This window comes from Garra rufa, chromosome 23 (genome assembly GCF_049309525.1).
Source record: "Garra rufa chromosome 23, GarRuf1.0, whole genome shotgun sequence".
Lineage (NCBI taxonomy): Eukaryota > Metazoa > Chordata > Actinopteri > Cypriniformes > Cyprinidae > Garra > Garra rufa.
This window is the reverse complement of record NC_133383.1, coordinates 19,708,257-19,733,364: the sequence shown is the minus strand read 5'-3', so window position 1 is coordinate 19,733,364 and position 25,108 is coordinate 19,708,257. Positions and strand designations below refer to the sequence as shown.

The following is a 25,108-nucleotide window of genomic DNA, read 5'->3' as shown; positions in this document are numbered from 1 at the left end:
TTGAAAGAAGTATCTTATGCTTACCAAGTATGGTGAAATATATACAATAGAATTTAAAATAACAGTTTTCTATTTTAATATATTTCAAAATGTAATATTTTGAATCATTACTCCAGTCTTCAGTGTTACATGATCCTTCAGAAATCACTCTAATATGCAGATTTGGTGCTTAAGAAACATTTACTGTTATTAATGTTGAAAACAATTGTTCTGCTTAATATTTTTGATAAAACCAACATTTTACAGTTTAAAATTTACAAATCAAAGGTTGTGAAATTACAAAATGCTTGAAAGAAAATGTTTATTGCTGATATTTATATAGGCCTACATTTAATTTAGTTGAATGCACAAAATCATTGTGTTAGGGTTGATGTTGTAGGATACCTAAGCTAAAGCTTTAATGAGAGAGTTCTCAGAGAGTTCTCTCTTTGAAAGAGTGGTTTTATGAGTCTTCGCTACTTTATTTTAATGTAAAATGATTGTAAAATATCAGAATAAAGACAAAATGCTAGATATATTTCATTAAGTAATGTTTACTCATTTAAACGGAACACAAATTGAATCTGTTTTTTAAAACAACTCATCCGTTGTATTCAGTCAGGATGATGGAGGACAGACTGTTAAAGCGCTCAGTGGAGTGTAGAGATCCTCCTCAGCTCTTTACGTACTATCAAGGCGATATCAACACTGCAGTGGATGAGCACTTCTTCCGTGCACTGAATAAAGCAACCACACCGAAAGACCTCAGCATTAAAGCCAAGGACATCAATAGGACTCCCAAATCTGGTGCGTTAATGTTCATCTATCTATCTGTGTGTCTATTCATCTATCTATCTAATGCTTTTCTTCTCATAGAAGTTCCCTCATCATCATGGGCATCTCCTGGTCTAACATGGTCTAACAAGTCCGCACACTCCTCCGGCTCCTCAAAGCTGACCCAACTCACAACCATGGAACATACACCTCCATCCCAGGGAGTTATTGTGAATCCCTCAGTACTATCATCATCATCATCACCATCACCATCATCTCTCTGGCAATGTCCACCTAGACAGGGCACAGCCTTCGAACTGCCTCAAATACTCTACCAACAGCCCGTGGCTGCTGAGAGCAGTGGCAGCACTTACCTGAACATGTTACAACAAATGGATCGGCCAACAGGGGGCATCATGATCTCGCCCTTCTCAAAATCAGAAGCCAGACCGGAGTGGAATTCCGGAACGGCCTTTAAGGATGGAAGCAGGATCGGTCTAGATTCAGGTAACGTATGGTGACCAAACGTCCTCATCCCCGGACATGTCCTCTTTTTGGATTAAAAAAAAAAAAAAATCCTAAATCGCCCAAAATGTCCGGGATTCGGATTTTGCTTTCTACAGTCGCCATTTTCCTAATCCTGCTCCCGCAAACATTCATATATTGAATATAATTTTCGCGCATCACGAAGTATTTAAATCGATTTGGATGCAGCTCGTGTTGGATGTAGGGTTGCCAAATCCGCATGTTTTCCACGGAATTGGGCTAATTTTAAACTGTTGCGGCGTATTGATTTTCTCCCGTGGATTAAAAGTTTGGAATACTGCACAAATTCCATTTAACTGAAATGCTTGTATTGAAACATTTTGCATTCTACCTGTGATAAAAACTGTGGTAGTTATTAGTTTTGTGAAGGATGGCCATTGTTTTAGCTGTGTTTATGATAAATCTGTATAACGGTGACTAAGATATATAGTTTTGGTATGGAAAAGTCCTACGTCCTCTTTTTTGAAAACTAAAATATTGTCATCCTAGGTAACGTTATGTCACTGCTAAGTTCGCAAATGCCTCAAACGCGAGTTGACAAGAAATGAATTGTTTTGATAGGAATAGTGAACAGCCAGCTAGTAATAAAGTAAAAGAAACCAAAACAAGGTGATCAGATTAGCCTTTATCATTCTGAAGGGGTTTGAAACAAAAGAGCGACTAGTTTTCGGTGAATGTGTGCAAGATTTCCGGTTCATTAGTTTCATATTGGCGAGATGAATAACAAAGTGCAGTAAACTCTTTGCTATGGAAGCATTTCCGCCACTGAAAAAAAAATTTTAAATGGTAATTGCGACTTTTTATCTCACAAGTCTGACTTTTTTTTTTCTCACAATTGTGTTTATATCTCGCAATTCTGACTTTTTTCTCAGAATTGCCTGATACAAACTCGCAATTGCAATTCTGAGAAAAAAGTCAGAATTTGTGTGATATAAACTCACTATTCTAAGAACATATCAGTCTTTTTTCTCCTCAGAACTGTACTTTATAACTCGCAATTGCAAGTTTATGTCTCATAATTTTGAGAAAAAAGTCAGAATTGCAAAATGTAAACTCACAATTCTGAGAAAAATTATATCTTGCAATTCTGATTATTTCTTGCAAATGCATTTATATCCCACAATTCTTTTATATCTCACAATTCTGACTTTATAACTAGTCAGAATTGAGAGATATAAAAGAATTGCGAGATACAAACTCACAATTGAGTTTATATCTCGCAATTCTGACTTTATTTCTCGAAATTTTTAGTTTATATCCCGCAATTCTTTTATATCTCGCAATTCTTACTTTATAATTTGCAATTGTGAGTTTATATTTCCCAATTCTGAGGAAAAAAGTAAGAAATGCAAGATGTAAACTCACAATTGCAAGAAAAAAAGTCATAATTGTGAGATATAAACTCGCAGTCCTGACTTTTTTTCTCAGAATTGAGAAAACAAGTTGCAGTTCCTTATTTTATTTTTTAATGAGTGGGGGAAACAGGCTTACATAGTTTACATTACAAACCAGTGTGTTCATAATGAATTGAAGTAAGATGGTAAGACACGCCAGTTTGCAATATCAAGCAGCAAAACGAGTTGTTTTGTACAGCTAAAAATAGCTGGAAGCAAGATCAGGAACCTTGCATGTAAATTTGACAAATGGGTGGCCTTGCTCACTCTTATGGATAAATAAGGTGGATATAATATGAAGTCATATATTTCAGACACAAATGAAAATTCTGTCATTTACTCACCCTCAAGTTGTTCCAAACCTGTATGAGTTTCTGTCTTAGTTTGAACATAAAAGAACAAACTTTGAAGAATGTGGCTGGCCAAATAGTTGCTGGTCCCCACTAACTTCCAAAGTATGGAAAAAAAATACTATAGAAATCAACTTATACAGGTTTGAAACAACTTATATAAAGGAATTTGATGATAAAAGTGATGATACATTTTTTATTTGTGATCATCTTGTGTTTTCCAGGTGTGCCTGTCTCAGAAATCAGTAAGGATTTGTACTGGTATTGAAGAAGCAATTTCTGGCTCAATGACGAAAGTACATTTTCAGCGCCAGACTGCCTGTGTTTACATTATTATGTAAGCTTAAGAATGCCGTGCTTTTTGGACATCTGGCAGAGTGACTCAAACCATAATATTCATGGTGTCAGACATTCCTCAGAGATGAATAGTAGTAATTGCCTGTGAATAAGCTATCTTGTAGTAGGACATAAGAAAATACTTGATTGGAAATAGTTAATTTCTCTTAGCTTTTTAATGGGTGAATGAGGAAGCCTATTTATATTTGATTACAGTTTTACCAAACTTTCTTTGTGTTTAGTGTTCTGTTTTTTAAAAGTTAATATTATTACCACTGACCATGAAGTTCTGAATGTAAAAACTATATTGTCATTTGTCAGCAAATATGTATTTAATATAGGTGCATTTTCTCTCTGAAAAGTTCCTCATAACTTGTGGGATTAAAAAAAACTTCAAAAGTGTGTCGACTCTCTAAATCTGGCTATGCAGAAGCCCAACAAAAGCTAATGGTGAAAGTTAACCGACATGCGCAAACCAAAAATAAATTTCTTTGAAGTTGTACAAATGTTATTGGACTTCGTCTTAACAAACCTGTTTGCAAAACCTGCTTTACGCTTTTTCCCTCAAGCGGTGATGTATTTCCCTGTCACAAGCCCTCACTTTTGATGTACGAGTATGACAAAACAGCTAAAGGACAAATCTCCTCAATTATTTTCAAAAATAGTATACAGTAGTCTCTTTTCAGTATGAATAGACAGGTGTCCATTTGTTTAATTAATCTGACATGTAAATTGTCCGTTCGTTCATACTTTCGGTTCATACACATTTAGACATTTTAATTTCACCTCCTTGACCGTCTGTTGTTTATTAGTACATTAGATTTAGCTTCCTTGTTTAATTCAGAGATTTTTACAAATATACAGTGGTGTGAAAAAGTGTTGGCCCTCTTCCTGATTTTTTATTTTTTTTTGCATGTTTGTCACACTTTAATGTTTCAGATCATCAAACATATATTAATTAAAGATAACACAAGTAAACAAAACATGCAGTTTTTGAATGAAGCTTTTTATTATGAAGGGAAAACAAAATCCAAACCCACATAGCCCTGTGTGAAAAAGTGTTTGCCCCCCTAAACTTAATAACTGGTTGGGCCACCCTTAGCAGCAACAACTGCAATCAAGTGTTAACGTCTGTTACAGCACTGTGCAGGAATTTTGGCCCACTCATCTTAGCAGAATTTTCGAGGGTTTTCAAGCATGAACCGCCTTTTTACGGTCATGCCACAGCATCTCAATAGGATTCAGGTCAGGACTTTGACTAGGCCACTCCAAAGTCATAATTTTGTTTTTCCTCAGCCATTCAGAGGTAGATTTGCTGGTGTGTTTTGGATCATTGTCCTGCTCCAGAACTCAAGTTCACTTCAGCTTGAGGTCACAAACAGGTGGTAGACAGCAGAATTCATGGTTCCATTTATCACAGCAAGTCTTCCAGGTCCAGAAGCAGCAAAACAGCCCCAGACCATCACACTACCACCACCATATTTTACTGTTGGTATGATGTTCTTTTTCTGAAATGCTGTTACTTTTACGCCAGATGTAATGGGACACACCTTACAAAAAGTTAAACTTTTGTCTCGTCAGTCCTCACTGAGTATTTTCCCAAAAGTCTTGGGGATCATCAAGATGTGTTCTGGCAAAACTGAGATGAGCCTTTATGTTCTTTTTGCTCAGCAGCGGTTTTCGTCTTGGAACTCTGCCATGCATTTTTGCCCAGTCTCTTTCTTAAGGTGGAGTCATGAACACTGACCTTAACTGAGGCCAGAGAGGCCTGCAGTAGATGTTGTTGTGGGGTCTTTTGTGACCTCTTGGATGAGTCGTCGCTGCGCTCTTGGGTAATTTTGGTTGGCCGGCCACTCCTGGGAAGGTTCACCACTGTTCCATGTTTTCGCCATTTGTGGATAATGGCTCTCACTGTGGTTCGCTGGAGTCCCAAAGCTTTAAAAATGGCTTTATAACCTTTCCAGACTGATAGATCCCAATTACTTTCTTTCTCATTTGTTTCTGAATTTCTTTGGATCTCAACATGATGTGTAGCTTTTGAGGATCTTTTGGTCTACTTCACTTTGTCAGGCAGGTCCTATTTAAGTGATTTCTGGATTGCGAAGAGGTGTGGCAGTAATCAGGCCTGGGTGCGGCTAGAGAAACTGAACTCAGGTGTGATAAACCACAGTTATGTTTTAACGAGGGGGGAGGGGGAATTTTTCACACAGGGCCATGTGGGTTTGGATTTTTTTTCCCCCTCCATAAAAAAATCCTTTATTTAAAAACTGCATGTTGTGTTTATTTGTGTTATCTTTGATTAATAATTACATTTGTTTGATGATCTGAAACATTAAAGTGTGACAAACATGCAAAAAAATAAAAAATCAGGAAGGGGGCCAACACTTTTTCACACCACTGCCCAAAGCATTGATTTGCATTTAAAGGAGACATTTCTTTGAGGATTAAGACTCAACCATACGTCAAGACTGCCCACACATCTCTGCAAACTCACGTCACGTGCCTCTTTTTTAAAGTTCAGAAGTGGGAGACAGTGTGTGCTGAGCAACGGTGCCAAAGAGGGATTCGTCTCCCACTCAGTCATTCATAAATATATAAGATCCCCACACCATAGGTGTCCTCCTACATGCTTTCATTCAACAGCACTCTCCTCTGCGTGTGTATTCAGGAGATGTGGGGTATGAACATGCACGTGAAGACTGCTTTTCATGCTCTCTGACTCAACAAATCAGCAATTACTGCTTAAAACACTTTGGGAAACTCTCAAGGAGAAGAAAGCTGCCCAAAAAAGTTTTTCCAAAACATTAGACCTAACCTAATTTATGTTAGGTCAGCATATAGCTTCGAACTGGAAACATACTAGATGGAGGCAAGATGCATGATAGTGAGTTGTATAATTTTTCCAAAGCGTTAATTGGGGTAATGTTAAATAGCCATTTTGTAACCAAGACTATTCAGAAATTACGTTTAAAAAAATCAATAAGAAATATACACCCGTGTGGCTTGAGAATGAGAATCCTTGTAAAAACTGAAGGCTTTTAATTCTCTTGGGTTCAATTAGCAGGTCATAACCCTAACCCACTGATTGCTGTATGTTCTTTCTTTCATGTGTTTTTCTCTTTCCCATCTTCCTCTCACATCCCTAGAGTGTATTTGTGAATGAGAAGATGAGATTTGAGATGTTCTCAGAGCATTTACCCTAGATCAAAAAAGATTTTAATGAAAAGATCTTTTCATTTGATTAAACCATTAGCAGTAATCTCAAGCGTGCTACAGGAAGCTTCTGCCTGAGCTCGGTTTCTAACTTTCTTAACCATTTACTCCCGTAATTTGGCGTCACTTGAAACACAGGATATTCAGTGTGCAGGCCACAATGTAATTATGAACACAGGAACTTGGATTGAGAAAGTAAATACAGGGTCAGTTTTATGGTTAATAATGTGGAATGCACTTCTTATCTGTAGATCACAGCAAAAAGGAGTACATTATACTGGACCAGATGGCAGAACTTGTCATTTCAGCAAGCTCACTATTCGATTATTGATGCCTTGGCATATTTTAGGTTCTCTCCCATCTGCCCTAATTTTCATGTTCTCTTGTGAAGTAAATAAATCAGGTTGATGCCAAAACACGAGGACAACAGGGGCACATTCAGTCTAAATCTGTCATGTGTGACATTCAGCACATTTGAGGAACAACCATGAGAAACACTATGCACAATCACTTTACTGACTAACATACTGAAGAAACAGTCAATGTAAACAGAAAATGTTAACTCAGAAAGGAAGAATCAAATGGAAGGGTGCAGAAAAAATGGACTTTGAAGCCATTTATTTCCAATCACCAATGTCTGAAACCTCTGAAGATGTGTGAGACATTCTCATATGTCAGTCTTTATTAATAGTTACCCTCTAGACAGATATCAAAAGACCTTCCATCTCATTAACTGGTGTATAGGTACAGTATATGGGTATTATGGCAAGCCATTTTCATTGTATTCCTTTAATAACTACTCTTATATAATTATTATTATTTTTTAATACAGTAGTGACTAATATCTATTTTAGTTTTACTGGCTAAAATTCAATATTAAAATAGTATCTTACCAATATGTATTAGAGAAAGCATTATTATAGATGACTGGTTTTTGGCAAGAAGTGACGGTTTAAAGGCAAAAAGCCTTTTGGGTTCACCCAAAAATGAAAATTACCCCATTACTCACCCTCAAGTCATCCTAGGTGTATATGACTTTCTGCTTTCAGACAAATACCATTGAAGTTATATTAAAAATGTCCTATCTCTTCCAAGCTTTATAATGGCAGCTAAGAATATAAAGAGCAGGTCATATTGTATTTGAAAGTGTCCTTATATTGTGTTGGTTTAAATGCATCTATGGTCAGAAAAAATTGTAATTTTCTCTGAATATACATTTAATATTAGAATCATTTTGCAAAGCAGTTCTGAGCTTAAAGGAGGTAAACACCTCCTTTCCATAAGCCTACTCTGCTCTGATTGGTCAGCTGGCCAAGTCCGTTGTGATTGGTCTTTCCGTATACAATGCAAGCGAATTGTGCCTTTTAGCCGAGTGCTAACGTGACTAACGGGTGAAACAGTACAGTTTGTAAACCGAAATATGTCTACATTCTTTTTTATTAAACAAAATAATTAGAACAACAACTGTCTACATTAATCATCACATTCTTAGGAAATAGTGGGTTCACAGTGAATTATCAGAAATATTTCAGTAAGACAGTAATATTGTGGTTTACCTGGAAACATAAAGCTGCACTATCACATATTAGCACAAACCCTTGATATTTTGAGCACTCATTTGAAAATGTACACATAACATATTAATCATTCTTTCAGGTTGTGGTTCTAAGACGCTTGTTGGTCCAAGTAAAGACAGTACGGACTTATCTTTCATGGACAAGCGTTTAGCGAATCTTGCAATGAATTTACCAAGATTAGAGAAGCAGTCCTCTGTAAAATAACTAGCACACACCAAAAGGTTTGAATTGTATTGCTGTGGTATTGTGGAAAAAATGACTCAATCATGAACGTGTGTATGACATTTAGCGGAAGCCATGGATTACAAAAGTTTTAAATACACATTTTTCTTACAAAAATGCATTGAAAAGGCCTTTATTAACCCCCCGGAGCCGTTTTTACTTTTTATGATGGATGGACATACTTTTATTTGACTTTAAAATCTTAAACCCCATTCACTGCCATTATAAAGCTTGGAAGAGCCAGGATATTTTTTAATATAACTTATTTGATGAAAGAAGAAAGTCATATACACCTAGAATGGCTTGGGGGTGAGTAAATCATGGGGTAGGGCTACTAATTTTCCTTTTTGGGTGAACTATTCCTTTAATAATAGAACACACATGGATTTTCACTTCACAATATATATATATATATATATATATATATATATATATATATATATATATATATATATATATATATATATATATATTAAGTTTAAGAGATAAATGTTCAAATGGCTTGCCATAGTATGTAGATAGCGTGATTAACTTGTGAGAGGCGTTTATGCCTGTTGAACACGGGGAGGGTCGCGTTCAGCTGAGGAGGTGGCAGTGGGGGGAACCGGGTCTGTGGGTCTATATGGTATTTAAACAACCTGAAAGCCCAACTAACTTTATCTTTCTTTAGCCTCTGCATTACAGCGTACAGGTGTGCTCTTTTTTTAGTCTACTATGGTGGTTACTGTCCACTATGTCATGTTCCTTAGAGAGTCCTCAGAGAACAGCAGCCAGTTGGACACACTGACTCCTGTAGATCAGCCTGGATTCAGCCGCACGGGATACACTGTGGTGGCAGTGTGTTTGGGAATAATTTTCGTTTTTGGTTTCCTAAATAACTTTCTTGTTCTTTTGGTTTTCGCCCGCTTTCATGTCCTGAGGACTCCGATCAACTTAATACTGCTGAATATCAGTGTGAGCGACATGCTCGTTTGTATCTTTGGCACACCTTTAAGTTTCTCCGCGTCTGTTTACGGCCGGTGGCTGACGGGAGTTCATGGCTGCAGGTGGTATGGTTTTGCCAACGCATTGTTCGGTAAGCTCAGCTGGGATATAATTAATTAAGATATTCTATTGATTAGCCTACAAAAAATAAAAACTTTGTGGTTAGCTTTAAGTTGATGTTATTATTTAGGAAACGTGCATCACTAACTGGTTTGGTTCGGTCATTTTCAAAAGTTGCTAACTTGCAGTTCATGACACACCTCAGATTGATTCGCTTCATAAGAATCATTCGTTCGGGATTCGGACACTTGTTGCTAATTCAGTGAAACGAATCGGTGTTCGGCTGAATTCGCACTGAAAAATTGTGATTCACTGAAATGAACCGACTCGTAAGAGTCATTTGTTCTGGTTTTGGATCACGCTGTTTGTTTTTTGATCACCGCTTTTGTCGAAAACTTTTTCCATCTGTTGTGAAATGTATAGATGGTAATTTATTTTGTACATTGTTTAATAATAATTAAAAATAATAATAATTTGGCAGAAACCAGGGCTAATTTTGTAATCTTGTTTTCACCATGCGTCCTGAATCAGCCATATTGGCGGCACTGAATGTAAACAGCGCCAGTGAACCAAACGAAAATCGCATATTTTGCTGATTATTGCTTATGAAAATGGTCACTTATTGTCATGTTTTGGGCTGTACTAATCGGTCGGACCGGGAAAAACATTTGGTGTAGGCCTACTATATAGACAAAACTATAACAAATGAAGGAGAAGTGTGCAAAAACTGTCTGAGAAACAAAAGATGTTTGTTGTTGGCCAAACTGAACCAGGACTTCCAGGGCAAAAATCTTGACAACATTCATGTTTGTGCTTATCATTTCCAGTCAGGTAGGTGAAATATTAGGTAAATATCTTAATTAACACTTCTTGTATGTATCTTTACAACCTTAACTTTAGTTTGTCAAAATATTGCGCCCTTTCCTGCGTACTAAGTCTTTCTCTATATAATTTAGCAGCTTCCACATGTTTTTTCTGTGGTTTAGACAGCATAAATTAGCAAAACACCATATTCAGTAGTACATTAACTGCGCAATGCATGCTGTTGTTTACATCAGAGTATCGCCGATATGGCTGCTCATCTGGTAAGTGCAAACCCTCTGTATGGATAGAATGCAAAAATTTGTTTGGTTTGGTATTTCTATTCCAGGGAAATTAAGATATTAAATTACATTAAGATATTCTCTGAGAGGGAAATTAAGATATTAATTGAAAAAATTTATCACAAAAACAAAAGCCTAATGTTGAGGTTGTTTACATTAAGTAAAGGTTTTTTCTATCAATCAAACAACAAAACAACCCCAAAAAATTAATGAACATATAATTGATATGTCTCCTTATCCATTGTCAACAGGTATTGTTTCACTGGTGTCCCTTGCTGTATTGTCATACGAGCGTTACAACACCATCCTCTGCTGCGCAAAAGCAGATGTGTCTGACTATAGGAAGGCTTGGTTATTCATCACAGGCTGCTGGCTGTACTCTCTCGTGTGGACAGTGCCACCACTCTTTGGCTGGAGCAGCTACGGTCCTGAGGGTCCTGGGACTACCTGTTCAGTCCAGTGGAACCAGCACTCCCCGGAAACCAGATCTTACGTCATCTGCCTCTTTGTCTTCTGTCTACTGCTGCCTCTTCTTCTGATGGTCTACTGCTACGGGAAGATCCTCATTGCCATTCATGGGGTGAGGGACGAGTGAAAGAGGAAAAGGTTGAAAGTGAGAGAGAGAGAGAGTGTGGGAGTGGAAGCAATGATTTTGATAAAGAGCTCTCTTCTAGTAAGACTCATCGATCTTTCTAGCCAAACGTTTGTTCTCCATAAATTAAGCATTTTTCATGACGCTGTCCAGAACCAAAGTCCTTCTCACACTCATTGTCATCATTATTTAGGGCTACTGTTATTTATAAGCATAGCTGGATCAGATTTGGGCACTTTTGTATGTAAAACGCTCAGAAAAATCCATCAGGTCCCGCAAATTCTTAGTTTTTTTTCAGCATTTATGTGTATTTGAACCCTTTCCAACAGTGACTGTTTGATTTTGACATCTATCTTTTGACACTGAGGACAACTGAGGGACTCATATGCAACTATTACAGAAGGTATAAATGCTCACTGATCCTTCAGAAGGAAACAAGATGCGTTAAGGGGGTGAAAACTTTTTGAATCTGAAGATCAGGGTAAATTTAACTTATTTTGTCTACTGGGCAACATGTTAGTAACTTCTGTAGCTTCTGAAAGGGCAGTATTAAATGAAAGAAATGTGATATTTAGGCAAATTAAGAAAATTGTACACATCCTCATTCTGTTCAAAAGTTTTCACTCCCCGGCTCTTAACGCATTGTGTTTCCTTCTGAAGCATCAGTGAGCGTTTGAAACTTCTGTAATAGTTGCATATGAGTCCCTCAGTTGTCCTCAATTGTCCTTAGTGTGAAAAGATAATAATTTGTGGGACCTGAAAGATTTTTCTGAAGAACAGAGGGCAGTTTAACTGTTCAGGACTAATGATCACTGAAAAAAAAACACAGCTGTGGATCATTCAGGTAACAATTATTTCTTAAGAATCAAGTGTATGTCAACTTTTGAACAGGGTAATTTTTTAATAAATTTAGCTATTATTTTCTTATATTTTATGTGGATTATCTTAAACAGGTCTGTACTAAATAAAAAATTACATGCATTTTGTATGATCCCTCTTATTTTGGTAAAATAAGTAACATTTTGTAGATTCTGGGAGGTAAACTGTAAACGTGCAAATTCTTGTTCTCAACAAATAAAAAAGTACACAAATGAATGAATACATAAAACAATTATTTATAAATCAAAACTATTTTTTTAATTATTAAACATTTATATTAATTCATATTGATTAATATTTTTTTTAATAAAACCCATGTGTGATTTACAAGAAAAGTTCAGCCAAAAATGAATGTTTACTCACCCTCAGGTCATCCAAGATGTTGTTTTTCCTCATAAGAACAGATTTTTTTTTAAAATGTAACATTACATTTGGATTACTTGTGGATTATTGTGATGTTTTTATCAGCTGTTTGGACTCTTATTCTGACGGCACCCATTCACTGCAAAGGGATCCATTAGTGAGTAAGTGATGTAATAGTGAATTTCTCTAAATATGTTCCAAACTCACCTACATCTTGGAAGGCCTGAGAGCAAGTACATTTTCAGCCAATTAAATTTTTTGGTTAAACTATTTTAAGTTCTCTGATAACACTTTAACAATTCTTTTTTGTGTTAACTAATTTATGTAACTAATATTAACAAACGGAACCTTATTGTAAAGTCTGTTGTTTCCTAATCCATCAGTGAAAATACAGTTCAAACATTTTGCTGCATAAACACCATGTGGTGTTTCAGACCAGCCTTGTTGCTGCTATTCTTTGAAAAGCAAACCTCAAAGCGTGTCTCCTCATCTCACAGGTTGCTAAGATCAATCAGACAGCTGCACAGAGGAGGGAAACGCACGTGCTGGTGATGGTGGTTTCCATGGTGTCCTGTTACCTGCTCTGCTGGATGCCGTATGGGGTCATGGCATTGCTTGGCACGTTCAGCGTTGGCATTGTCAGCCCCACAGCCAGCGTTGTGTCCTCCATACTTGCAAAGAGTAGCACTGTTTTGAACCCTATCATCTATGTCCTGTTTAATAATCAGGTATGTGCTTCTCGTAGGTGTATTTGTCTCCAAATTATTATTATAGATAAGTGTTACTGTCAAATCTGTATTTACTGCCAGTTTTACAGGTGCTTTATAGCTTTAGTAAGATGCAGACCAGAACCTCAGGCCCATTTGAGCCTCCACACAGAAGAAGGTGGTGCTCAACAGGACTGCATCCCTATGGGGTCATACGGTGCTACTTCTCCACCTGACAGCCCAGACAAATTTGGGACCCAGAGGGCTTCTGTACAAAAAGGTAATAAGACTTTGGTGCTTGTGGTACATTGTACTTCATAAAAGCCCGGGACTTTCAGTTCCATTCATGCAAAACCATATTTTGAGGGACATTGTGTGCAGTTTTACTGCCATATATTTAACACAATGTGTGTGTTAGTAAGAAAGATACTAGGATATTAGTATCTGCTTCACAGTTTTTTATAAGTCCAATGTAGATATTATTATTTAATGTGTTTAATTTATTTATTTATTTTTTTTTTTTGCAAATGTTGCATGTAATTATTGCCACCAGGTGTCAGTATTTGTTCAAACGTGAAACAATGAAACTTGGTCTTGGCAGCATTCGAAGGTCATACCTATGGTGTGCACAAAAGTGAAAAAATAGAAGTATTAGGATGTTTCGGTCATACTTTATTAAAATATTCTTCAGGTACATTGAGTCGGTCACCTGAACCCTCTTACCTCACAGTGACACAACTATAAACCAAAATATTTTACTAGAGATTTTTTTTTCTTACAGAATTCCAAAGAGCATTTTAACTTGGCAAATAGATTTAATAATTTTAAAAGAATATTGCATTTTATGTTCTGTTCCGTCCAGTGATATATTACTTTAAATGACTGCAATATTTTTGAGTAGTAATGGAGTAAGAAAACAAGTTTCACTTGCATTTTAGATTTTTTTAATGAATTTATTTTCTGTTAATAATTTAATTTTATTCATTTGTTTTCCTTTTTGTTGTTGTTCAATAACTTACCGTTTACTTTATACAGTTGAGGCCAAAAGTTTACATACACCTTTTAAAATCTGCTAAATGTTAATTATTTTAATATCCCTAGTTTGTCCTGAGTTTAACTGCCTTTCAGAAAAATCCTTAAGGTCCCACAAATTCTTTGGTTTTTCAGCATTTTTGTGTATTTGAACCCTTTCCAACAATGACTGTATGATTTTGAGATCCATCTTTTCACACTGAGGACAACTGAGGGACTCATATTCAGAAAGGAAGGAAGGACAAACTAGCAAAGAGCCAGGGGTGTAAACTTTTGAACAGAAAGAAAATGTGTACATTTTTCTTATTTTGCCTGAATATCATTTTTTTTTTTCATTTAGTACTGCCCTTCAGAAGCTACAGAAGATACTTACATGTTTCACAATGTTAATAATCAAGTGTATGTAAACTTTTGAATGGGGTCATTTTTATAAATTAATCTATTATTTTCTTGGACTATATGTAAACGTCTTTTATGCAAAATATATTATTCAGGTCAGTACTAAATAAAAAATAACATGCATTTTGTATGATCTCTCTTATTTTGATAAAATAATAATGAACATTTTGCCGTTTCTGGAAGGTGTATGTAAACTTTTGACCTCAACTGTATCTGCCTCATAAACTTTTCCTTTCTCTCCATTGACAATTATGAGAAAATTTTGATAAAACCTTTGAAATCATTTGGATTTCTGTATAAACGCTTCCTAAAATCATAATTGTCTATACAAATAGTCTTACATACCAAATAATATTTTGCAAATACATATAAAAAGTGGTTAAATCTATTAAACTAGTAATTAATATACAATGTGAATAGGGCCATATGAAATCAGTTACATTTTTTTTTCCAAATTCAGTTTTTTTTTTTTTTTTTCGTTTCAATTTTTCTGGAATCCATTCTTTCCGTTTTCATTTTTGTAGACTTTTAATGTTTGTTTTAATGTTTAAATTAAAAAAAAAAACATTAATCAAAAAGGAAGTGTAATTACCTGGAATCATGAAACTTACACAGTTTTTTTTTTAATGGTTTAATGTTTTTTTATGCTTTCAAAAATTTTAATAATCAAAAGCATCTCTAATTAACTGATTTTATAAAATAATATAAAATTAATTGTACCAATAATTTTATTAGTAGCAGTAGTACTATCATTACATTAAGTAATATATTTCTGTCACAGTTTCCTCAAATTAAAACTAACTTTTATTTTGATGGGTTGCTGTGAAGATTTTTCTGTTTGTATATGATATGACAATAGTTTTTCTCAAAAGAAACGGTAAAATGCTCATGATGTGTCTCTCAGAGCAGTTCTAGAGATTGTTTGTGTGTTCATCTACATTTATTGAGATGGCAGAGGCTGAAAAGATTGCGATTGTCACACACTTTTCAGTATGTGTGTAGTAAACGAAACCACACATTTGCGCCATTCATACACACACTGTTCTGACTTAATTTTGATTTATTAAACCAAAATTTGGCAAATTCTGTGACTGGATTGCTCGATTACGACCTGATTTTGCGCATTGCGGAAATCATTGGGCCCTATGTGAATATCTAGGATAATGACCTTCAAAATATGAAATAACTTTACCTCCAAATCCTGTTAGGGGCTGTTCACATGTAGCCTCTTTTGCGCGCTCAAGTTCGTTATTTCAAATGGAGACGCGCGGCTTGTGCGCGCATAATGGAAGCGACGCGGTGACACGCTCGTTTTTCCAGGCGCGTCTGCACCGCATCGAGATAAAAACATCTCAACTTTTCAGAATTCCGCAAGCGCACCGCAGGTCATGTGACATGAACTAACCAATCAGCTTCCTCACGTTTTTTCGTTACATTGAAACCTCAGCAGAAACATGGAGGAGCAGCTCATCATTGTGGTCCAGGGATTTCCTGAACTTTATGATTTGTGAAGCCCCCATTATTTTGACGCTAATAGAAGAAACAATGCATGGAGATGCATAGGCTTGGAGCTAGAGCGCAGCTGATGGTTGCTTAGAAACGGCAGACGCTTCCGGAGCGCATGCGCCCGAGTGCTTTGTTGATAAAGAAAGCGGTGCGCCTAGCGTTTTCCACGCGTTTTTAGGCGCGACATGTGAACGGCCCCTTAAAGTGCAATATATTGATATGAATTTTGCAAATCCATATCAACAAATGTTTAAATCCATCAAAGTAGTAATTCATTTACATGTGAATTTCTAGGATAATGGCCTCTTGAAAAAAAAAATATATGGTTACCTGCTCTTTACCTTCAAATTCTGTTAAAGTGCAAAATGGCGTGACCTAAGAGATTTCAGAAAGCCACAGAAGAGGAATTGTACAGGCTCATTAGTCTGGAAAAGGTTACAAGTGGATGTCTGAAGACTTGGGGCTCCATCAGTCCCCATTGAAGCATATTGATTACGAATAGAAGAAATTTAGCACCAGTGGTACATTGGCTGTCCTTCAAAAGGTCAGTGTAAAGACATGTCAAAGGATCCTTCAGCAAATGACAAAGTACTCTAGAAAGAAATCTATGGATCTGCAAGCATACTGATTAAAATATCATTGTTCCAATTTTGCAGCACATTGTCAGGAAGTTTGTGATGTGAAACTTTAAAGAAAAGTTGGTCGTGCAACATGTTTGTTTCTAAACAAAGGAATAAATCACAATCAGAGTGTGTCCAAACTGTGGAAATTCCATATATTAGAATAGCCAGGGCAGAGTCCTGACCTCAATCTCATTGAAATGCTGTGGCATGATTTCTATTCAAGGCCATTTGAGGCATCCCAAAAATATGCAAGATATCCCAAAATATTTATGAAACAGCTTGTGCAGGAATGGACCAAAATATCTCCTGTGCAGATCTGATGAGCAGCTATAGGATGCATTTGACAGTTCCAAAAGTTACTAAATATATGTAATATGCACATGAAATGTGTATAATATTATTATGGACTTAGATGGAAGCTATTGGAGCACATGCTGAGAGTCTGCCAACATAAATCGAGATCATTTCAAAAGGTTGAAACTTTTTTTAACTGTTCGTCAGGATAGATGGTGCAGGTTCTATGATTAGCCCTGGCTGATTAAGTTCACAGGAAATATGTGAGGAAGGCTTTCATTAATAGTGCTCCTTGTTCTCATCACAGAATGACTGGCTCTGAAATTGGCTTGTACCTGACAGAGATAGAGCTGCATATCACACTCTCTAATGAGCCAGCAAACCAGTCGATGAGAAAAGAGCTTCAGCTCTGAGAATGGCATGTTGATCTGAAAAGTTGACAAGGATTGGTATGCAAGTTAAAATGTGATCTGATCAATTACATGATATGTTAAGTAGTTTGTCAAATTAATCACAATTATTCATAGACAAATACAAGACAGATACATATCATTTTGATATACAGTACAGACCAAAAGTTTGGACACACCTTCTCATTCAAATGAATGAGAAGGTGTGTCCAAACTTTTGGTCTGTACTGTATATTTTTCTGTTTATTAAGTTTTTACTCTACATTTGTGCAGTTTTCAGTGGGTTAGTGATATTTTTTTAAATATATATAAATTAATAAATAAATATTTTTTTAAATGGGTTTTTATACAAAAACTGCTTTTTTTATGTAAAATTCACTTTATAAAAGACCCACATTTCTTGATTTAATTCATGGGGATAACATGGATAATTTCACATGGTTTAGTGTAAGATTTTTGCCCATCTTTTGGAAAATCCAGTTTTAAAAGTAAAAAAAAACAACTACAAATAACTTTTACCAGTAGGTGGCTGCAGAGCTCCACTATTTCTATTTGCTATTTGACCACCTGAAAGATATTTTTTTCAGTTGAATTCATATCTACAGTACAGACCAAAAATTTTGGACACACCTGAATGAGAAGGTGTGTCCAAACTTTTGGTCTGTACTGTATATATTTAAAAAATGTCATTTCTATAAGCTGGATTCATTAAAAATCTGAACAGAACAAAAATTTGCTGAACATTCATTGCTCACAGGTTTTACTTTCAGTATATCACAATGCAATCAGTGTATTTGCCATAATTAAATCCATAATTTGAGTGATCTGTGTATTATGTCAGATCCTATTCTCTGTATTCATCTCTGGAGTTCATTATCCCTTCACAAATCTCATGAACCTCATTGTCATTAATTATACAGGGCAAGGCAAAGGTTCACATGCATGATTACAGACAGACATTAATTTGGCCTGTCATGTCAGATAATCTATGGCAGTATATTTCAATCTCAGCACAGTAGTAAACACGGCTTCAGCAGAAAGGTAATGCATGGACCTCTTATAATTACAAACCACAGTCCTGTGGCTTAATGAAAAGGAGGTTCCTGTCTATATTTCTTTCTAAAAATGGCTGTTGCACTTTCCCTTTGTATTCAGTACAGCTGCTTTCATTTTGGTCTCATGTTCACTCTGTTCCCATTTCGTTAGAATGGCATCATCAAATTGAATGGCATCATCAAGCTGTCATTTTTGCTCTGAAGATCAGTCTTATCCTTGAACTCTGACTGTTTACTGATCGATCAGGTGAAATGAGTGCCAAAGCCGAGCACATACGCACATCAGCGCTCAAACCGTGAGCCGAGCATTGAGTCTATAAAATCTATAAACTGACAGTTTTATGGATGTGTCCTTGGTTATCCAGTTGGACTGGGATTCTATTTGTAAGAAGATGCTGTAATATTACATAAACGTAAGCAGTAGAAAGTGTTAAATTATGTATGCATATGTGTGGTTTGTTTATATATATATTATCATAGCATTTCTATCATGACAACTCTCAGAAGTTTTTAGCATGGTAATAGATATGACAGTGTTAATGTATTTGGTCTTGGTGAAATAGATCTGCTATACTGCTGAATTGCTGCTGCTGTTGGTGATTGCTGTTGTTGTAGATTATTGATGCTGCGGCTGCAAAGCAAGTATAGGAACTACTGCTAATACATACGCCAATACGGTGCTGTGAGTAGTTAAAACATAGCATAAATAATAACCCTTAGCAGATCTAAACAGGTGGAGCTGGGGAGGTGGAGGGTTTCAGATGAACTCTGAAATGCTCTAGTGATTGCTAACCAGCCATTTAAATGTAAAGCAAGCTCATTGGCTGCGTTATGCAATGTGAACTAATCATCTTGTGCCAAGTAGTTTAACGCTGTGAATATCATCAGTTTGCGTTAGCAGCCCATCAGCTTGCGCCATCTAGAGTTTCATGACAGAACTTGGCATTTGTTTTTAATTAAATATAATTAAAAAAAAAAAAAGTAAAAAAAAAAAATCGTTGCAGTCTGTGCTATCATACACTATCAACTCAAATCTGGCTACGACTTTAGTCAACTAGCATTGACTTGTTGAGACTGTAAATCTGGACAAAATCTTGTAGTGCCTTTAGGAGTTTAAGTGTAAATTTCCAAAGACTCTGAGCGAGTGATTCTATTTAACTAAATAGTGAGCTTTACTTTGAGAGTTTTGTGAATCATGAACTGGTTCTTTTTAATGAGTCAGTCAAAATAAGTGTTTTTTGTTCACAAATAGGTGACAAAGTGACAAAGTATATAATAAAAATATAATAAAGCAGAATTATTTTTGAGAATAAAGTCGAAATATTTTGAGCATAAAGTCGAAATATTTTGACTTTATTCTCAAAGATTGTCACAAACGAGCTGGTGGTGATATAAAGGAGATGCCGGGAGAAACAGAATTATAAATGAAAACACTTTATTAAACAAAACAAACAGAAATCCAGGAAAAACAAAACATTAAGTAACAAGCATCGACGGACAAAGGGGAGTGATCAGACACAGACTTAAATACACTGAAGACAGGGCGTGGTTGCAAATGAGCAGATGAGGGGGAAATACAAATATGGGCAAGACTGAACCAAATGAACAAGAACCAAAAGGGGGAAACAAGGACTAAACCATTAGAACTAGAAACAGAGGGGGGAAAACACTGGGAAAACAGAACAGAACAGGACAAAATTCTGACAAAGATATTTCTACTCTATTATATTTTTATTGTATACTTTTTGTCATTCTGTCTATGCCCTAAGTATATAATAAACATAATAAAGTCGAAATATTTTCAAGAATAAAGTCGAAATGTTTCGAGAATAAAGTCGAAATTACAGTAATTAAATTGTAGCAATTAAAGTTTCTATTTTAAGAGTATAGCCTGCACATGCAAATGGCTTGGATTGGGAAAACCGGGAGAAGTTGCCAGGCCACTGGAATAAATTGGATTTTCAGGTATGTGGGATTATTAGCAGAAATTATATCATGTGTTATACTCGCAGGCACGGTATGCTAGGGAATAATATTTCATGTCCTCAAATGCATTTATTAGGCCTATTTGTAGTGTGCCATCCACCCAATAATAGCAATAAGCATTGTGCTTTTGGTACTTTTTAATAAAAAATAATGTGGCAGGACAGATGGCTGTATTAATCAATTGTCTTTTCGATTACATTAAGACGACATTGGTTTCATTAAATAATACAGTTTTCTTTGTAAAAAATTCTACCATCTACTCCACAAAAATGTCTGTGGCGTCCAATCTTTAATTCCTCACGTGTTTAATTAAAAACAACAATAAAACTTTCTAATAATTGCTCTAAGTAATTGCTATAAATGAATCTCGTAATTTAGATTTTATTTTCAAAATATTTTGACTTTAATCTTAAATCATTCCAACTTTTTTCTCGAAACACTTTATTCACACTATTCTTGTAATTTTTACTTTATTCTCAAAACATTTTGAATTTATTTTCAGAATTTTGACTTTATTCCTGTAATTTCGACTTTATTCTCGAAATTAATACTTTAATCTCATAATCTTATTTTTTTTTTAACGTCGCACTAAAACGCTGTCATATAACAGAGTTTTCCAGGCTTTTAATATTTTCAATTATTTTTACAAAACATTTTTGTCGCATATTTCCGCTGACATTTACGTATAAGAGTCATTCGTTCCTAAATCAGACATCATGGCTCACATTTTGTTCTTTGTGGCATGCTGGACATACCCTTGTGTACTGTGTAAGATTATCCAACTAAAAGTTAAAATTTTAATTTGCTAAATATTTTGTCATATTTTCACTATATGTCATTAGATCTGTTTTACAGGGGCATGAGCCCCAGTTAAATACCTCTGTGACCCAGTAAAATTTTACTCATAAATCCTCGGGTGATGCCTGAGAATACTGCATACCGACATGATACTTAATATCTCTGATAATATTTCAGCAATAATATCATGTGTGGTTTCTATCAGCTGTTTAGAATCAGAGCTAGTGATTCACTGATGAGTCACTATTGATATATTCAGTTAACTGGGTTTGCAAAAAGGTCTGAAATATTTTGCAACTCTGCTTGATTAATCCAGACAGTTTACTCACACACAGAATCGTTTACTGTGGTTTCTCAACCCGTGATAGCATACTTTATAAGACAGAAAGCTACAGTCTAGCTATGAAAGAAATGAAAACAAAACTCACAATAGTATGTCAACCATTTATATCTAAACTTCCAAAACAGTATAATAAATGAGAATGAAAAAATGGAGACATTTTTTGATGGAGGTCTGTGCCCCAGTAGCCTACTTATAAGAGGTTAGAAATGTCCCTGATTTGCCCTGACAGTCCATGTGCAACTATATTTTTTCGAGTTTTCGTTTACCTGGATGATGCCACTTGGTGGGATGGGGGCGGGAGTCTAACAGCATATGTGCATGACTGTATATGTGCATATGTATAAATCCCTATAGATTCAAAGAGAAGTCAGAGTAAGCCAAGCTTTTAAAACATGCATAAAACAAACCCACAAACAACACAAGGTTTGATTCTGACAGGCATTTTTAACCTGCTCCCTCCACTTATAAGACAGAAGGCCCTAAGCTTCCAGATTCTTCTGATGGCCTGACTCATAGAATAAAATATGACTATATGCCTTTCAGTTTCTTTGGCCTAACACTGAATATCTAAATCTGAAGTATAGACGCATACACATTAATCAGCCAAAACCTATATGTAAGGGTTTTTTAAAGAGTCGCCCTAAGTACTGAAATCACATCCTCCCCGATTCCATGGCAACCAGTGATGGTACAGGCTGTCAGCCCCGCCTTTCTTCTGCACTCCATCATCAACATCAGAGCCTGCGAGGCAGTACTCGCAGCACACGTACACCAAAACAGATGGGAACTTCACGCTCAAATCTGCTGTACTGTAAATACAAACACAGACCTGCAACTATACTTTCTAGTATCTGCAGCTTTACCAGTGTTCATATTAGAACTTGATATCCCATACAGCAGGCAATAAAATTCTTTTAAGAAGTCAGTGCTCACCGAGCCGTGCCTTTCCTCTATAGAGTCCAAGTTGACCGTGGCAGAGTTAGAGTGACCATGCATGACTGCACATTGTATAGCCGGCTGTACGTGCGATTCAGTCCAGACTCACCCTTTAGTCTGGTGTCCCTCCATTCATTATTTTCATTTACTGGTGCAGCACGAAGCACAATTTCCTGAGTGCTGCTCACTGAATCAGATTTTAAAACGGCAGATCAGCACTGAGCTGTCCATCATAACTTCACTTCTCCATCTCATTTCCTTTCTTCAGTATCTACACATCTATCCGTTCCACATCACTCGTCCATATCGGTTAGTTTGTGTTTCTCGCTCAGACACCACCTGGCTACCAACCAGGTGATGTCACCACCTCGCCACCACGAGTAATGCTCTTTTAATGATATGAATGTTAATGAATGCAAAGCCTTTAGCACCTTTCCCAGGGGCAAATAATCTTGTCTCACTGGGTTTATTGGGAACGAAATCTTAGGTCATTCAAAATTCATTTCAGGATATGAAATATTAACATAGGATTTGATGGCCTTAGCCTGGGCAGTGATGAGGTAACCATCCTAGATTCACCCCATAACGGAAGTAAGCCTATGGGCGAGACTTACGGTTCATTAGTTGCTATAGGGAAATAACGAGAAGAATAACAACGTGAATTAAACGGTAAAACTGTTTGCACTACAAATGTGTTCATAATAAAAATAATACATTAAAATAATATGGTAAGACACACCAGTTTGCAATATCAAGCAGCAAAATGAACTATTTTGTACAGCTTAAAATTAACTGGCTACGGATGAGACTGGAAGCCAGACCCATAAAATTTACAAATGGCTGTTTCCGCTCTTATAGGAAAACTAAGGTGGATAGAGACACATTGAAGGCCCAGATATACTTTAAACAAAATCAAAGAACAAACTGATATGACATAATTTTGAACAAAATCAGGCCAAAACGAAATTCGTTTTGAGTTCGTTTCGGCACTTTGAAACAGCTCACCCAAGCAAACTTTCTGGGGGAGTTCGTTTTGGCTCCTCCTTTTTGCCCCCAAACGAAGAATGAAAACGAACTTCGATTGAAGCATATCAGGGCCTTTACAGGGTGTCCGGGTGTCCTTAAAAAGTATTTTTAAAACTTTATTTTTATAGGAAAAATAACGTTTTCCGAATAAAAGGCCTTAAAAAGTTTTAAAATGTTCAGATTCGATGGGTCTTAAATATTTTTGGTCACATTACTGCTAAGATATCTTCAGTCTGATGGATTGTTTACAATCATTGGACGTACCAAAGGTTTTTTTTTTTCTCCTCCTCGCAGTAGTTACTGTGTCATCAGACAGATTTGCAGTAGCAGAATACAGGTCCAACTACATTTCTTCTGTATATAATGTTCTCAATAATAATTGTAGGTCGAGCTACAGCTAGCTAACCACCAGCCTTCGAGCTTCAAGCTTTTTTTAACTTGCCCGACCAGGCAAACAGCCATTGACTGCCAAGTAAATAACACTGTCAAGGCCCAGAAGCTACAAGAATACTTTTTTGTACGCAAAGAAAACGAAGCAAAATTTAATGAAAAAAAAAAATTAATGACAAAATTTTAATTTTGGGGTGGAGTACCCCTTTAAGTGAGTTCCAGTCAATCACACATCACGTTAACATATTTCTGTCACTTACCGCAAAAACAAATTAGTGTGCTCATTGGATGCAGTGACGTCAAATGACACGTCAGGGTCGGATATCCAGCTTCAATTGGTGTTCCAGATGTTATTTCCACGTAGGAGGTGGGAAAATTCCTTATTTCGAGTTGGCTGGAACATAGTATAAATGTAAATAGTGATAGATGCTATTTACACTAAGTAAAAATAGCATATTTTCTTAGTGATGTGCTATTTACACTGACTGCAAATAGCAGTAGATTCTATTTACACTATTTTAAAAAGCAGTATTTTCTGCTATTTATATTACTAATTGCAAATATGTGCACTTTAGTATTGTACTACAGTTTAAAACAGCATGCAATAAAAATGTAGTGAGTGTAAAATCTGTAAATTATCATTTGTATTAAATTTATAAAAAGGGTGTTGCCTTATTGGGACAATAAAGCACTCCCTACAACTACCCCAAACCTTACCAGATACTTTATTTTCAACTTTTGAATTGTTTCCTTCATTTTTATTGAAAATAAATGTCTTTCTGATCTGATATGAGAAAAAGGAAAAGAACAAGTTTGTCAAAAAGCGGTTTCGAACTCTGGTCCATCGCGTCAAAAAGCATGTGTAACGCGCCTTACTATCTACGCCACTAAAGATGTCGTTTGTGAGTGCTCTTTTGCAATCTTGTCAATCTTGAGTTTGTGTAAATATCCTCTGCCAACCTTATAAAAAAAACACATGTTATTTCCAAGTAGGAGGTAGGAACAAATCCCAATTTCGAGTTGTCTGGAAAGCAGCATAATCCTGCTCCAGGTTTCATAATCCGGGGTAAAACCCAGGGTTAAGAACACAATGGTATATGTCAGCCAAAAATAATTCAAGCTAAAGCTATTTTCTGTAATTTCATTTTCTTCAGCTGCTTTACAATATTGTTCTGTCTCAAATGCTTGATTGCATTTCTTGAAAACACAATCAAGTAAGACCATCTTGCCT

At 36.0% G+C, this 25,108-nt stretch overlaps 2 protein-coding genes across 2 annotated transcripts; both read left to right on the top strand.

Moving 5' to 3' along the window:
- Nucleotides 1-602: 602 nt before the first annotated feature.
- LOC141298726 (uncharacterized) lies at nucleotides 603-3,783 on the top strand. The gene is made up of 3 exons (XM_073829028.1): nucleotides 603-786; nucleotides 856-1,260; nucleotides 3,268-3,783. Exons 1-3 carry the CDS (start codon nucleotides 603-605, stop codon nucleotides 3,309-3,311), a joined length of 633 nt encoding a protein of 210 aa, XP_073685129.1. The 3' UTR covers nucleotides 3,312-3,783.
- A 5,322-nt stretch (nucleotides 3,784-9,105) lies between these two features.
- On the top strand, nucleotides 9,106-13,400 carry tmtops3b (teleost multiple tissue opsin 3b). Its single transcript, XM_073829248.1, has 4 exons — nucleotides 9,106-9,466; nucleotides 10,790-11,118; nucleotides 12,870-13,100; nucleotides 13,182-13,400. Exons 1-4 carry the CDS (start codon nucleotides 9,106-9,108, stop codon nucleotides 13,398-13,400), a joined length of 1,140 nt encoding a protein of 379 aa, XP_073685349.1.
- Nucleotides 13,401-25,108: the final 11,708 nt, after the last annotated feature.